Source organism: Xyrauchen texanus, chromosome 26 (genome assembly GCF_025860055.1).
Source record: "Xyrauchen texanus isolate HMW12.3.18 chromosome 26, RBS_HiC_50CHRs, whole genome shotgun sequence".
NCBI lineage: Eukaryota > Metazoa > Chordata > Actinopteri > Cypriniformes > Catostomidae > Xyrauchen > Xyrauchen texanus.
The window spans coordinates 7,759,971-7,776,398 of NC_068301.1; the positions used below are offsets into that span (position 1 = coordinate 7,759,971).

Consider the following 16,428-nt stretch of genomic DNA (forward strand, 5'->3'; position numbering starts at 1 on the left):
ATGTCACAATATATCAATGTGTAATTTTTCTTTTGTTGATTATTAAAATGATGAGCCATTGTCATGAGAATTGTTCTTTATTGAGGATTGAGGTGTTTTTATTTTCCAACTGACAAAACTAACAGAAATAGGTGATTTCTTGATGTTCCCTCATCTCATTTGTGTTTTTAAGGTTGCAAAAAAGCCCCAACTTTGTTATTAATATTGCAATGACCCCACCATTAAATTATCAAGTGCCTCTTTAAATATATGTATATTCTGTCAGTATTGACAAAATGTCAGTATTGACCTCTAAAACCGATCTTTAGAAAGCAAGTAAAGGATGTCATAGTATTTATTCCAGCATGTCGGTTGATGCCGAGTCAGTTTTGATGGAGTGATCAGATTAAATTTCCCTGATGCCAGATGTTTGAAATGACAACATTTAGGAAACCTGATAGGAAGGTGTGGGATAGGGATGTAGAGTAATCAACCTACATGTATTATGTTGTGCTTTGAAATGACCGAAAACAAAAAGCTTATTTACTCAGTAGTATCATAATACACATAAAACACAATTAGTGCAGCATGCTATTAAGATTTCAGGTGCTATTTCGACCTTGAAAACAATAAATGCATTCTATGTGTGTGTAAGAGTGAGAGTCTAAGCTTTGCTATGGAAACATAAGCAGGAGATAATATCCTAACTAGTTGTGAAACAGAGCAGTGGGCGTGATTTTTGTTTTCCGCTGAGTTTGACTGTAAGATGAAGGCAATAAAAGGTGAGACTGAGGGGTCATTTATGCATCACTCCGAGTAAGCACATCACTCCTGAGGACAAGTAAGTACATAACCTTTCAGTACATCTTATTATTTTTAGCTCTGCATTCTGATAAATATAATAATTAATAATAATACAAAAGTTATGAAAGTGGTTGATAAATGTAAATGTACATTCTAATTTATCTCAGCATGTTTTTATACATGTCCTACTAGCATTGATTTATATACCGAGCTGTAACACTTGATTCAGTTTTAACCTAACTATTCCTAACCTAATTAGATGTGTTTATTGCAAGTCTGAAACTGGCAGTTTTTGCATATTAGAAAAGACTAACCTGTAATTACTTTTATTTTCTAGCCATCTAACCATCAAACTCTTCAAAATCATGGAATCTGCCATTAAAGTGTTGATCTCCCAGTTCAAGGCTTATGCGGGGAAGGATGGATCTGCAAACACTCTGAGCAAAGAAGAGTTTCAAAGCTTGCTCACATCCCAGCTACCGAACCTTGTGAAGGTAAGCTAACCTTAGGTTCCTGTTCTTAATTCAGCAATTATAGCATACCTACAGTTTTTCTTACAAATTGTATAAATCACCTATAGTTATAGTAAGCTTGACATCCATCTTCCTCCTCTTAGGTCAAACTCATTAAAATAAAGAACATTTAGAACAATTAGGCTTTACAGTCAGGAACTGTTTAATCTACTGTAGGACCTAGAAACTAATTTACTTATCTAAAAAAATATGAATGTAACACCAATAACTTTTTAATCTCCACAGAGCCATGTAACTATCTCAAAATGGTTCTTGATAAGAAGAGTCATCTTTGATGAACATAAGGTGCTGCAAGAACCACTAAAGAACCTTTATTTTCAATAGTGTACAGCAACATTTAATTTAATTAAGTTTATGTGCTTACAATGTCCTCAAAATTTTAGTGGACAAATGTTTGAATTATAGTATAGAAATTAGAGCTGTCAAAATTAACACGTAAACGCATGAGATCCATTTTTAAAAGTTGAATGCATTACATTTTCTTAGTTGCGATTAACGCATTTACCATTAATGAAGCATAAACCAGTAAAACACTGGTGGACTAGGGTGGAACCTTTGTGATGCGTCCGCCCGGCGTCATTACTCTGATGCACACACACAAAAGCGATGGGATAGGACCTCTAAAAGCTATTTTTATGTACAAAACAAGCCCAGGTGGGACTTGTGATAGAAAGCAAGTACTTTGCAGCCTCTTTAAGGTGCAATTTAATTAGCACAGAACCAGGTCAAGTCTTAAATATCATGAAAAGGCAGAATGACATTTTCATGTGGAGTTCAGATTGGTGCTTGATGCTGGCATCCTGATGCAAATTATGAACCCGGCTTCATTTTTTTTTTTTTTTCTGATTGCTGTAACACAGTGGATAGACACAGTCTGCCCAGTGATTAATATTGTGGAGGATGAGAGTTTAAGAGATTTAATGCCCCTTGCAATGAAAGTGCAACCTACTTGGCGAATAGTTCTTTCAATTAGTCAAACTCCCATTTAGACTTTAGGAAACATTTAATGTTACTTGAATTTGTGCTATTTTAGTACATTTCTATCTTTATACTGTGGAAGGCTTTGTTTAGAAAATGTTAATAAAACATGATATTGCTACATATTGTTTTCATTCCTAAGAAGAAAGTAAATACATTTTAATTGGAAAAAGGAATAGGAAAAGAAGTATATAGAGTCAAATTTCAGCACTTTCCAAAATATGTGATTAATTGCGATTAACTATGAAAAATGATGTGATTAATCACGATTTAATTGACTGACAGTGCTAATAGAAATTCTTTTAAAAACCTTTTCTGACCTATATAACCAGTATTTAAATAAATAAATAACAGCTCAAAGGGGTGTATGCAATGAGCCCTTTATGTACATGTACAGCAATACGCTGTAACTCCCAAAAATCATCTTATTTAAAAAATACAACAAAGCAAGAAAACCGCATTTACATGAGATTGGGAATAATTGAGTTATTCTCTGCTTTTGATGTCAAACCGTGAAGAGACATGCACACAACTCTTGCGTACATTGTATAAACCGGTAAGAACGCCGGTTAAAGTGTTTACATGCAATGCAAAATCATATTAATGGGCAAAAATCTACCTGTGTTGATCTATTTATTCTTCAACCGTTGAGAACCTTACATCAATAAGGGAAAGCCGTTTAATGCGTTTATCTGACCATACACATTTGTCAACATATTAAGCATAATCGGTGTAAGAATGTGCATGTAAACGCACTCAGTGTTACATTAATATTTTTTGTCATGTTATGTGTTTTGTAAGAGAGTAAGAGACTCCAAGAGTAAGACTTCTGTGAGTTGTAATTAGTTAACCACATTCCAGTCCTCTATAAAGAAGTCATACTTTAGTGATTTAGCAGGGGTAATAACAAAAGCCTTTACCAAAAGAACTCTTTAAGATTAGATATAAACACTAGGCTGCTAATGTTTATTTAAAAAAACGTCTGGTTTCAGCATGTCTGCATTCAGACTAGATCAGTACAGCAAGAGACAAAGGAAAAATGCCACATCAGAGCATTTTTTTTTTTTTTTTTTGCCCATGCTAGACAGGAACTCCCCCACATTAATAGGTCAGCGGAAAAGAATGTGCATTATCAGTCATAACCACTAGATGGAGACACTGTCATTGTGCAAGTGAATGAATGCCTGTCCATCCTGTGTCTCCCACAGAACGCTTCAGACCCTACTGTGATTGACCAGCTCATGAGCTCATTGGATGCCAATAATGATGGGGAACTGACATTCATGGAATTCTGGCAGCTGATTGGCAATCTGGCAAACAAGGACGGCGGTTTCTAGCCAATGAAGAGCCTGGATGACATTTTAAATATATCTATTAGTCCACTATGAGACAACTGTGTCAAATTTTACCATGTGACTTTCTGATGTAGTTATAACACAGACGGTGCCAATGTTTGTAGTTAATAATTGTACAAAGCAGGTGACACCAAATAAAAGAAACCATTGTTTTATTCCCAAGGTAACCTTGCCATGCCTCTTTATTGACCAAGTCATATAAGATTCTCTCCACACCCATACCCAATTGTCGATTGTGTAGAGAATAATGTGCATCCCTGATTTAATAGCATCATTTTATGGTAACACAACACCACACAAAGGCCCTCACCAATCCTATTGCCCAGCGGCTTAATCTTACAGCTTCACAATTACAGAGCAAGCCAGCAGTCTGTTCGAAGTTCAGAGAGAAATGAAGGTGCGCTGCTTTTGTCCTAAGCTGGTGCTCCATGGTAGTGCTTTGCTCACAGTTTTGCCTGGAGTGAGGGTGCTGCTTTCTTATGGATAATAATGGAGATTTACATCTTGTTTGCAAGGTTAAAACAAGGATGCACCTGCCTGAAATATGTCTATAAATGTTAGGTAAAAACTCAAATGCCTTTTGCCAAATCAGTACAAATTGCCTTGCAAGTGATGCATTAAGAACATTTCAATTTACAATCATATACAAGGATGGCCCAAACCGGACCACCATGTTTGATTGCTCATATCTTATAAATGCATAAAGGTGTTTGCAAGTAAAGATTCTGCCGTACATATACGACTTTTTGTAAAAGACGTATGAGCAACGACTTGCTATAAATAAATAAGTAAAACATTTGGCCATATGGCAAAAGCATCTAAGTTTGCTCCCATTGAAAACTTAGCTAAACAATTGACTTATTTATAGCAAGTTGTTGCTTACGATGACATCACACGTCACTTTGTTGTATACAAAAAGTCGTAGAATTACGCCAAAAATCGTGCAAACGCCTTTATGCATTTTTAAGATATGAGCAATCAAACAAAGTGGCAAAGTGGGGCAGAGAGTTTAGATTTTCCTGATCTTCCGAAATAGGTGAACATCTCGGTTTGCACCAATTAAAATTTGATTAATTTAACTATTGCACCACAATTCCTGGTATACAGTGCCTGCAAATAAAATTCTGCAAACCCAGAGCCTTTTAATGCAAAACTCTAAATGTAAAATTTGATAGTTGACCAAGAGTGAACTTTGTAGCATAATAAAAGAGGTGTGACTGAGGCATGAGCATAGTCTACATAAACTGTCATCAGTTTGTACGAACCTCTTAACAGGTAGCGCCTCTTTTAAACACAGTCAAAAGCATATAAAGATAATAAAGGTAGTAAAGCGTGGGCACTTGGCTATGATTCATTAGTCTGTCTGTCCTATTTCAGTCTATTTCAAGGCTGGTAAATTGTCCGAAGCTTCGTTAAATCACAATGCATTATGGTGACCAGGAATTCAGACAACAATGAGTCCTGTGGTGTTGTTGCATGTAAATATTGCATGCTACTGTGTCAATGCGGTGCATACATTGTTCAGGTAAGGGTTAACATTTTGTACTTCCCACTAAAACTTCAGAATGTCATTTGCCATGATTCTCAGTTTGATTACTGGCATCAAACTACATCCACACACTGCTGATGTTTTAGAACATGCATGGAATCACATTTATGAATTCTAATCTTCAAATTTCAAACTCAAAGTTCTTTTTATAAGTGGCACAGAAACGTTCGTCCCCTAGTTTTCCTGCTCCAGGTACACGCCCTTTGATTTGTCTGAGTCAGGGTCGAAAAAAAAAAACTTTAGCGGAAAAAAAAAAAAAATCACGGAAGAGATTCGGGCAGCGGTTCGAGTCTGACAAGTTTTTTTTTTTTTTTTTTTGACGTAGGGAAGAAAAGGGGAAAGAAAAAAAAAGACTTTACTGAAACTACTGTGAACTGTCAATCCGCGCAGTCCATATTTTAGGGTAAGTGCTCCAAAAACGTTTACTTCTTATATACGAATTGATTGGAACAACGTGAAAGTTTCAGTTTAGCCTATATCTGGAGAAGTTTTCGTACACTGTTAACGCCACGTTTTAGGAACACAGTTCGACCATCCTCAGTCAACTGATCGCAGATCTGCCGTTTTTCTCGCACAGATGTTGCATCTTTTTACAAATGTACTGTGTATTGACGCGTTCTTTTTAAGCGTTCACGCGCAAACTATTACGCGTTTAATGAAAAGTTTACGACCGCTGCTATAGTTGTTTGTTTTACGTTTATATTAAGTTTAAAAAATAAACTTGAATGCATTTCTATTTTCATATAATAGCCTACAACAATAGCCCTTGTCATGCAAGAATATGTTGGCTATTATTATTAATTGTAGACTCTCTATTTATTATTATTGGTAGATGCCTGTGGGTTAGAAGATGATGTGTTTGGTTTTTTTAATCCAAGAATGATTTCAGTACGAAGTAAATAAGATGTACCTCGAGATTGTTGTCCGTGGGTTTTTATGTACACTGGAAAACTTGTTCCTGTGTGAAATTTTCATGGCGCACGCGAGCGGCGGGTATTGTCATTACGGCGATAGAGCGCGCGCGTATCACGTTCACAGTTCACACGTTTGGAAACGCAAACCTCTCAACATCGTTTGAGCATTGAAGAGAAACGGTTGACCGAAAGAGTGCATGGGTGCCACTTGTTAAATGGTATGCCTTTTCCTTTGTTTCGTTTCGTTTGTTGGCACGGATATATTTGTGGGTCTTTCCTATCATGCAGTAGCCAACATTTCCAAGTCCTCATCATGTTGCTATGCACACAATAAGTATTTTAGCATATTTAAAAAAAAAAAAAAGATGCAGTTGCAATTTAGTACTTTTTAACAAATGTAAATTAATAAAACTAAAGGCTTAGGCCTATATAAATTTGTAATATATTTATTACAATTTAAAGGAAATTTGTTATGAAATTGAAATGCCTAATTCTTAAAAATAGGCTAAAATATTTTTTTGTCTTATGGACCAAATATTACACTTTAAAATATGGAAATAGTAATACGCCATATAAAATTAATATATTACAATATTACAAGTAGGTGAACATATAGTGGTGTATTTTCAATAATCTCACAACTTTGAGCAGATGTTTTTGCCATGTTGCTATGCATTAGACACATTTTTTAAATGATGAACTAGCAATTTATAAAAATTGTTTTGTTGTTTCTTAATTTTTTCCTTTCACTAATCGAAATGTTTTCTTTCAGAACATGTTTTCATGGGAATATTGTTTTAATTGGTCATCAATGTTTGCCTTCAATATCACTTTCCATTCTGTTAGTCTTTTGAGATTTCCCGTTCACTAACAAAAGCCAGTTTCATAATGACATCCTCCAGGAAGTGACAATTTCTAGAGGGTAAACAACAGCTCGTTAAATTTTAACAATATATTGTATGAATTCTTTGATGTTTTGTGGTGTGTACACTGGTTTTTGTCATCCCAAATCATTCAATTCTATTACAATTCAGGGATGAAAACTCTTGAGAGGTGAAAAAGGTCATAGCAGATGTTTCAAATGTCTATTTTAATTGATCCATTTGTTGGATTTAAAGCTTTTTTTAATGTTTAGGCTTAATATTAACACTTTCAAGTCATTTTATTAAGGAAAATGTAAAATATTTGACCAAACAATTTGGACAAATTTGCTTCAGCAAAGTTGGCTAGCTGAAAGGTGAGTCGTTTGCATCCCTGAAAATGACAGAAAATAATTACAGAAGTTGCTACGATAAAATCAACATTTCAAAAGGTGGACAATAAATATTAAAATTAACTTCTTTAACACCTTCATGTGAGTCAACTCTCAATCCCTGTGTAACAAAAGCTAACTTTCCTGTTAAGTTCCATTCTGTTAGGGAAGTTATTATTAATATAGTTTAAGTGCCTGAGCTTGATCAGAACATACATTGTTTCTGAAAGTCTGGTATACTCTGTTATAGAAATACAACCTTAAATTACAGCTCATGCATTTTTCATTTCTAAAAGTTACAGAGTTCAAAAGGTAGTGCACAACAGGAATGACCCGTCTGTTTTGGAGAGACACTTAAGTAATGGAAGATCCCTCTTCATTACTTATTATTAGCAAACTTGAGCGGCCCATCCACGTGCTGTCTGTCTGAGGGAGTTTTGGGTTAAAGCTTAAATCTGGAGACTGTCTAGGGTAGCAGCCACACGGAATTGCCAGGTCAGGGGCCAAAAGCATCAATAATGTATATGACTTCACGACTGGTGCAAGATAGGGTTGAGACAGTGGGTTGAAAGAGCCAACAGGATCAGTGAACAGTGCCAATAGTCAGTAGAAATATGATTGTGGATACAAGGTGTGATTGTAAGAGTTGTGACAACAACACAGAATTGATTTCAACACACCAATGGCCCTTTAGTCTGGGGCAAATGTAGACATAGTTTATACTGTGGATAAGGGCTTACAGTATCCAGATTGTACTGTAGGGGCTGTGTCTAAAAATCTACAGTGCTGCCTACCAAACTCCATTATGGTTAGGATGCTGTCTTTGTAGCTAGGTGCCTAGGCAGTATATGGTAATAATAGACAGCATTCTGGGCATCATATGCATGGTGAGATGTCAGAATGTGATTATGCTGCCCAAAAATGCTGAGCAACCTGGTTTTGAGACACAACCTAGTTCTCCAGACAGACACATATCTTGCATATTTGACAGACTGTTGGCTATTATGTTTTTATGACTTGTGCGTGACTGAACTTTTAAAGTTTGTATCTTTGGATACAGTCTTATTAAGAATGCATTATCAAGGTTTTTGTTAAGTACAAGAAACATATTCTGTAATATAATTTCAAATATAATATTTATGTATATGCTACTTTATGATATGCTATCACAAATGAAACAAAAAGGTCCTGCACACTGTCATGGCTTGCACATTTTAATTAAAGGGATAGTTCACCCAAAAAGTCTGATTCTATCATCATTTATTCAATCCTGTATGAATTTATTCTGTGGAACACAAATAGGCAGGATGTTAGCCCCAAGGAAGTAGAAAACTATTTCCTGCATCATTCCATCCCTGGCACACAGAACTGTAGTTTAAAGAGCTCCTGCTTACTTTCAAACAGCGTATGAAACCAGAAACTTTAATATGCGTCTACTTTCTCTCTCATTAAATGAGGCTAATGGGCATGTTTCTTAATTTCTTACTACCTGCCGATGTAGTTATGCAGCTAATAAGGGGATTCTCTGTGCGTATGTATGTAAGCTAATTTAGTGGCATTAGAAACCGTATCATGTGACAAACACACCTACACAAATTTTGTCCTACAGAAACCCAAAGTCTTCTTTGGTGACCGCTTTGATGTCACTGTTTGTTTTGTCTTTGTTTTAACAGCTGTGCAAACTATAAGTGTTCCCATCTTACTAGCGAGTCATAACTATTTGGTCAAGTTTGAAAGACTAACATTAAAAGGATAGTTCACCCAAAAATGCCAAACTCCATCTCTCATCATTTACTCACCTTTATGCCATTCCAGATGTGTTAGGCTTTCTTTCTTCTGCAGAACACAAACAAAGATTTTAGAAGAATATTTCAGCTCTGTAGGTCCTCACAATGCAAGTGAATGGGACCCAACATTTTGAGCCTCCAAATGCACATAAAGAAAGTGCAAAAGTAATCCATAAGACTCCAGTGGTTAAATATATGTCTTTTGAAGGATATGATAGGTGTGGGTGAGAAACAGATCAATATTTGAGTCCCTTTTTACCATAAATTGAGTTTTGGCAATTTGCATTAATTGTGCATATCGCCACCTACGGGAGGAAAATTAATAGTAAATAATGACAAAAATATTGTTTTCATGATCATATCGCTTCTGAATCTATGGATTTAAACACTGGAGTCTTATGGATTACTTTTATGCTGCCAAAGGGTACCAAAGTTGGAGCATAAAAACTTTGGTACCCATTAACTTGCATTGTAAGGACCTACAAAGCTAATATATTCTTCTAAAAATCTTTTTTTGTGTTCAGCAGAAGAAAGTCATACACATCCGTGATGGCATGACTGAGTAAATTAGAGAATTTTCATTTTTGGGTGAACTATCCCTTTAAGAGAAATTATTTGAATTAAAAAGATGACAAGCCCCCAGAGTTGCGTTTTATACTATATCTCTGCAAAACACTCAGGTCTATTGTGCAAGATTACATAAATGAAATGTATCTTTTGTCAAAAGCACACTAGAGTACAGTGGATCCTCCATTTCAAAGCCGACATCCTTCATTGTATTCTTTATTATTATGTTAGATTTAACAGGACGCTTATTTAGTGAATGGACATTATTGAGTACTAAAGGGAGAGTTCACCCATAAATGAAAATTATTTAATTATTTTCTTACCCTCATGTTGTTTCAAACCCTATGCCCTTTCCTCCCCATGGAACACAGATGTTAGGCAGAATATTAGCCTCAGTCACCATTCACTTTCATTGTATGAAAAAACATGCATGACTGTGGCTAACATTTTCCCTAACATCTCCGTTTGTGTTCCGCAGAAGAAATAAAGTCATACAGGTTACAGGAAACAACATGAGGAGAGCACGTTTCGGAAATTACCTATTCACTTTTTAAAATCTGAATGACATGTGTAACAACTTCATGCCAAACGTAGCTGAGTGATGACCATCTGCACCTCATCAAAGAATTTGAATAATGCTGTCTGTTCTTCAAGGGTGATCTGGCTATTGACATTTCCTTCACAACTTTGATCAATCTGTACAAAATTATGTAGTGGAATGCAAGAGTAAATGCATGTCTGGATAGATGACATTTTATCCGTGACTGATGTGTGACAGGTGTTCTGCTACTTTAAAAGTAAGTCCAATAATTAATGGACTTAAATAAGGCATTGTAGTTTATTAGTATTTCTTTCACCACACAATTATTAATCATTAACTTTATACAGAGCAGTAATAGGGAAGGGAGGGCTTATATAATGTAATCAAGATTATATATTGCAATATACACTCACTGAGCACTTTATTAGGAACACTATGGTCCTAATAAAGTTCCCAATGTGGTCTTCTGCAGTTGTAGCCCATCCGCCACAAGACTCGACGTGTTGTGCATTCTGAGATGATATTTTGCTCACTACAATTGTACAGAGTGGTTATCTGAGTTACCATTGCGTTCCTAATAAAGTGCTCAGTTAGTGTATACTTGATACTTTATAAACATACAAGCCCAATTTCGAAAAAATTGGGAAAGAATGAGAAATGCTAACAAAAACAATTTGTAAATTATATTCACCCTTTGCTATTTTGAAAGCACTACAACTACACATTATATGATGTTTTAACATGTGAATTTAATTTTTTAATTTTTTTTAATGTACAGTAATTTCCAATCAGATGATCGCAACATGCTCCAAAAAAGTTGTGATTGTCGAGTGTTTACCACTGTGAAACATCAACATTTCTTCTACAAACACTTAAGAATTTAAGCACTGAAGACACATGTTTGTCAAGTTTTGAAATTGTATTTTCCCCCAATCAAAATTGTATGGGGTCTTCGTTGCAGTATGGTGTGCTTCATACTGCACCACACATTCTCAATTGGAGATGGTCAGGACTGCAGGAAGGCCAATTCAGCACCCGCACTCTCTGCTTACACAGCCATGACCTTGTAATCCAGGCAGAATGTGGTTTGAAGTTGTCCTCAGGGACGTCCCTAGAAAAGACGGGTGCTGGATGGCAGAATATGTTGCTCCAAAATTTGTACATATCTGTCTGCATTCATGGTGTTCTCACAGATGTGTGAGACACCCCTGGCCCATACCAACTCTGGCTTTTGGACCTGATGCTAATAACAGCTTGGATGGTCCTTTTCCACTTTGGCCCAGATAACACAACGCTTATTTTTTTAATTATTATTTTTGGACCAAATAACACAGTTCCACTGTTCTACTGTCCGTCTAAGATGAGACTGAACCCAGAGAAGTCGGAAGTGCTTCTGGACAGTGTTGATGTACAGCTTCTGCTTTGCATAGTAAAGTCTTAACTTGCATCTGTGGATGAAGCTGGCGAGTGATGTTGACTAACAAAGGTTTACTAAAGTTATCCCAAGCCCATGTTCATGATGTCCATTACAGATGAATGACGACAGTGACGTCTGAGGGATCAGAGATCATGTGCATTCAAAAGTGGTTTTTGATTCCTTGAATCTTTTAACTATATTGGGCACTGTAGAGGGTGAAATGCCCCAAGTCCTTCAAATTTGTCTTTTGGGAACATTGATCTCAAAGTCCTGGATTATTTGCTTGTTTTTGGAGGCTCCTTTATACTATGACACAACTGCCTCACCTGTTTAGCATCTCCTGTTTCACATCGCCTTATTTTAACTTGTTATATTGTTATTAATGTTAAATCTCAAAGTTTTTGGAGCATGTTGCAATCATCTGATTTGAAATTACTGTACATTTTCAAAAAAACAATGAAATTCAAAAGGTAAAACATCATATAATGTGTAGTTGTGGTGCTTTCAATATTGCAAAGGGTGAATATAATTTACAAATCACTCCTTTTTGTTTTTATTAGCATTTTTCATATTGTCCCAACATTTTCGGAGTTGGAGTTGTTTATTAGGTATATTCTAACTAATGTTTTTTTTATTTGTATTATTATTATTATTATAAATATGTTTTATAATCATTGAATATTAGAGGAAAAATGTGAGGAAAACTTTGTCTGTAATGTTCTTGAACTTGAAATCCTTCATATCCAATAAAAAAACGTACTTGACAAAAATAAACATTATGCATGGCAAAAGAGACGAAACAGAAACGTCCTGATGATGAAAAAAGGCAAAAGCTGGGAAGACTGCTTTTTTTACACGGAAAGAGGTGTTAAGAGCGAGAGTAACAAATCTTAGAAATAAAAAGAGTGGGTGAAGAAAGAATAAAGTATGGGACGTTTGAGCGGTCGGCAATCCCTTGAGAAACATGAAGCTACTGTGCAGTTTGGTCATCAGGAGATCAGATGACCTATCAAAGATCAGGATACTTGTCTTCTTCTCTCTTCCCTTATCTACACTCAACTGTCAGTTCTAACTCCCAAGATTTCCATTCTCCTCACTCTAGTACACTTTCAGGTACTGTACTGTACACTTAGTACATGGAATCAGGAGAGTTTGGCTCCAACTTTTTGAGGAGCGTAGCATGTCACAGACCATCTAATGACCCACTTCTTCCATCTTCATCACTATTACTACTGGTCATACTTAGGGTTAACAAACCCTAACCTAACCCTAACCTAATGTCTGTGCATTAAAACTTGCGTTTATCTCACCCTGCATGTTTTTGCTGAGGACATGAATGATACCTCAAGTTGGTATCATTTGTTGAGGAGAGGTGTGTTGTTATTTTTCTAAGGGATCATATATTTGATTTTCACCTTGTGGATGATAAAACTGTCAAACAATTCTTACCATTAAGGAGGGACTCAAAATGTATGTAAGGAGAACAATGTTATGGAGATTTGGGGTGGGTTCTTTTGACTATGGCTAGTCAGCAACCACCTAGCAACCATCCAGAACACCCTAGCAACTGCATAGCAACATGCTAAAAATCAAAGCTGTGGCAAAAATCTAATTTTGCTGCTAGCATTTTCATTACACTCATCACTTTTATATTTCAGTGAATACATTTTTGTGAAATCATGCATATTTCAGCTGTCTAATAAGTTCTGCTGTGTTCTGTGTAGAGCGAGAGCAAAGATGGAGGAAGCAATCAAAACAGTTGTGGGTGTGTACCTGAAGTCAGCAAAGGGCAAGGAGAACTCTTGGAGCAAAAGAGTTCCAGAACCTTGTGAAGAACAACCTGAAAAACGTTCTGACGGTTAGAAGCAGTGTCCTTTTTTTGGAAATCAAGCACAACTTTATTTGATAGATTCTTAAAGGGATAGTCCACCCAAAAATGAAATAAATAAATAAATAAATATTGTCATCAATTACTTCTGATTTTTGCACATAATTATTTGAACTTGCAAATAAGTATTTGTTACGTTGATAATTATATTGAATGATTATTGTATGTAAAAATAATTTTGCCACTGTGGCAGAGATATTCAAATGTCTAAATTTGGAAAGTCCAATTAAATCACACGTTCTGCTATAGACGTCAACCGGGGGCTGCACCCGAGGGAAAGCACGATATTATGTTAACAAAAGTATGACAAAAGGTATGACAAAAGGAGATGTTTGTCAGAATGTTATTTTCAGTAATTTTCATTGCATAATTGTGCCTTAAAATGACAGTGAATGATGAGATTATCATTCTCCTTTTGTGTTTCATGGAAGTAAGGAAGTCATACATATTTGGAATAACGTGTGAATAAATGATGACATAATTGACATTTTTGGGCAAACTTTCCCTTTAAAACCTGTAATTCATTCATCATTTAGTTACTATGTAGCTTTTCAAAACCATACTGTGTTTTATATTACACTCCACTTCTTTTTGTTACATGGTTGCAGGTTGGCATCCATGCAATTAAAAATAACAACACACTAACAAACACCCACAACCCCCTGATGCAATGCAAGAATTGATACTGTGTCACCATAAGCAGTTCATTCCATTCAAATTTGAAATTACTTGCCTATCAATAGATCCTCAAGTTATGTGATGAGTGAAAAACTGTCATTGTTTGAGCTATTAACATCTGAGGAACTTGTTTGTTTAGGGCACAGAAAACAATGACGCAATAAAAGGCATGCGTCAAGATCTTGACAACAACCAGGATGGGAAGGTCAGCTTCCAGGAATATATGAAGCTGATTGGCTACCTGGCACAGGCTGTCAGTGACCAGCGTTGTTCGGAACTGGTAGAACAAGCAGCGAGTTCATCTCAGGAGGCACAAGCTGAAGCAGCTGCAGTGGCTGTGAAGGCAGAACCACAACAGGCTGAGCCAGCAATGGATGAGGAGAAAAAAGAGGAGGCAGTGGCTGAAGAGGCGGTGGCTGAGAAGGCAGCGACTGAAGAGCAGAAGCCAAAAGAAGAGAACAAAACAAACATGGAGCAAGAAGGAGCTAAAGATGAAGAGAAGAATAAAACGGAGGAAGCTTCATAGGAGCTTGAGAAAGTTGAGATTTTCAGATCTCTGTTTGTTTTACTTTTGTTGTTTTTTATTAGTGTGCTATTATAATACATACATGCAGTGGCCCCAAAATGTATTTGGACACTTTTGGACTTTTAAGTCACATTTAAAAATGATTCTAATTTCAGTCATGAAACTCTACATGGCGCAAGCTGATAGGTCCTTTAAACGTGTTTCCTGTTAGCCAGTTGGCTCGCATACTCTATGGCCCAAGCTGATAGGTCATTTGACATGTAATCTGTAAAATAATCAACTTGCATAATCTCTCTCTGTCTGGCATTTAAATACCTCAGATGTTTGCCTGCAAGCTGGTTTCACTGCAGCACGCTACAAAAATTCTCTCGCTGAAACCCTCCTCCACCCCAGCAACACCTCTCTAGATCGGCTTCACAGTAGCATCAGCAGTAGCGTAAACAGATCTAGTCCGCCAAGACCAAACCTAACAACTTGTCATATCCATTATAACACCTTCAATTTATTCAGAGTGTTGTCATGGCTGACACATATGAATTTATTTGCATTGACATCAAAGTATTAAACCATTTGCAAACATACTTGACCATTTCTCAGAACTAGCATTCACTTTTCTGAGCCATTTTTGCAATTACTTTTAAATGGATAGCTCACTCAAAATTGAAACATCTGTTATCATTTACTCACCCTCATGCAGTTCTAAACCCGTATGACTTTCTTTCATCCCTGGAAGAAAAAAAGAAAGGCTCAGTTACCAGTTACTTTTCACATCTTCACTTTTTTTCCAATGCGATTAAAAGTTAATGTGTCAAAAATACTTTTTATATTAATTTTAAACAATCTTTGCTTGAATAGTGTGTTTGTGCTGTATTTATTTAAAATAAATGCCAGCTGAGTTTAATAGTTTCTTAAATAAAGCAAAAACATTCATACATTTTTAAATGTGACTTAAGTATCCAAATACTTTTTGGGGCCAATGCACTTTAGAAACCCGGCCAATACACTACATTTTATTAAGGCACAAAGACATATGCCCTTTTGTTAATTTCTGATTTTACAACAATTCATGTCTGTGATTAATTTTCTAATGATCGTGAGTGGTAGAATTTTGCCAGTGTATTGTAATGAAAATGTGACCAATGGGCAAAGGGGTGCAATATTGAGTCTATATCCTTTTTTTGAGCCTGAGTTGTTTTAAGGGTACTGCAACCACTGTGTCCCCACTCCAATTTTTCAGCAAAACAGCCGTAAATGAAGAATAGAGAATATTTTTAAGGCATAAAACAACAACAAACCCATACATTTGAACTCTGTCTTACCCTCATGGTGTTTGAAACCTAAAAGATTTTTTCTTCTTCTGGGGAACACAAAAGGAGTCTAGGCTTCTCTTTTTCATATTATGGATGGCTTAAATTTTAGTCTGTTCCTTACATGAAGCTATAATATATTGCTGCAGAAGATTTCAAATCTTCTCTTTTTGTGTTCCACAGAAGAAGAAAAACGTAATATGGGTCTGGAATGACATGAAAGAGACTAAATGTTAACAGAATTTTCATTTTTTGGGGGTGAAATATAACTTCAAATGCTTTTCAGCCTCTATGTTTACTTTTTGTTTGTGCGACTTCCTAATGTCAGAGTTAAACATCCGACTCCGGTGCTA

General features: G+C 36.0%; 1 protein-coding gene across 1 annotated transcript; it reads left to right on the forward strand.

Moving 5' to 3' along the window:
* The first annotated feature begins 736 nt into the window (after positions 1-736).
* LOC127619950 (protein S100-A11-like) lies at positions 737-3,807 on the forward strand. Its single transcript, XM_052092989.1, has 3 exons — positions 737-820; positions 1,121-1,277; positions 3,503-3,807. Exons 2-3 carry the CDS (start codon positions 1,149-1,151, stop codon positions 3,629-3,631), a joined length of 258 nt encoding a protein of 85 aa, XP_051948949.1. The 5' UTR covers positions 737-820; positions 1,121-1,148; the 3' UTR covers positions 3,632-3,807.
* Positions 3,808-16,428: the final 12,621 nt, after the last annotated feature.

Excerpts from the sequence above, each read along its gene's own strand:
- LOC127619950 (XM_052092989.1), top strand. The coding sequence starts at position 1,149 with ATGGAATCTGCCATTAAAGTGTTGATCTCCCAGTTCAAGGCTTATGCG. Across the intron at positions 1,278-3,502 it reads AGCTACCGAACCTTGTGAAG|AACGCTTCAGACCCTACTGT; the intron begins GTAAGCTAACCT and ends TGTCTCCCACAG.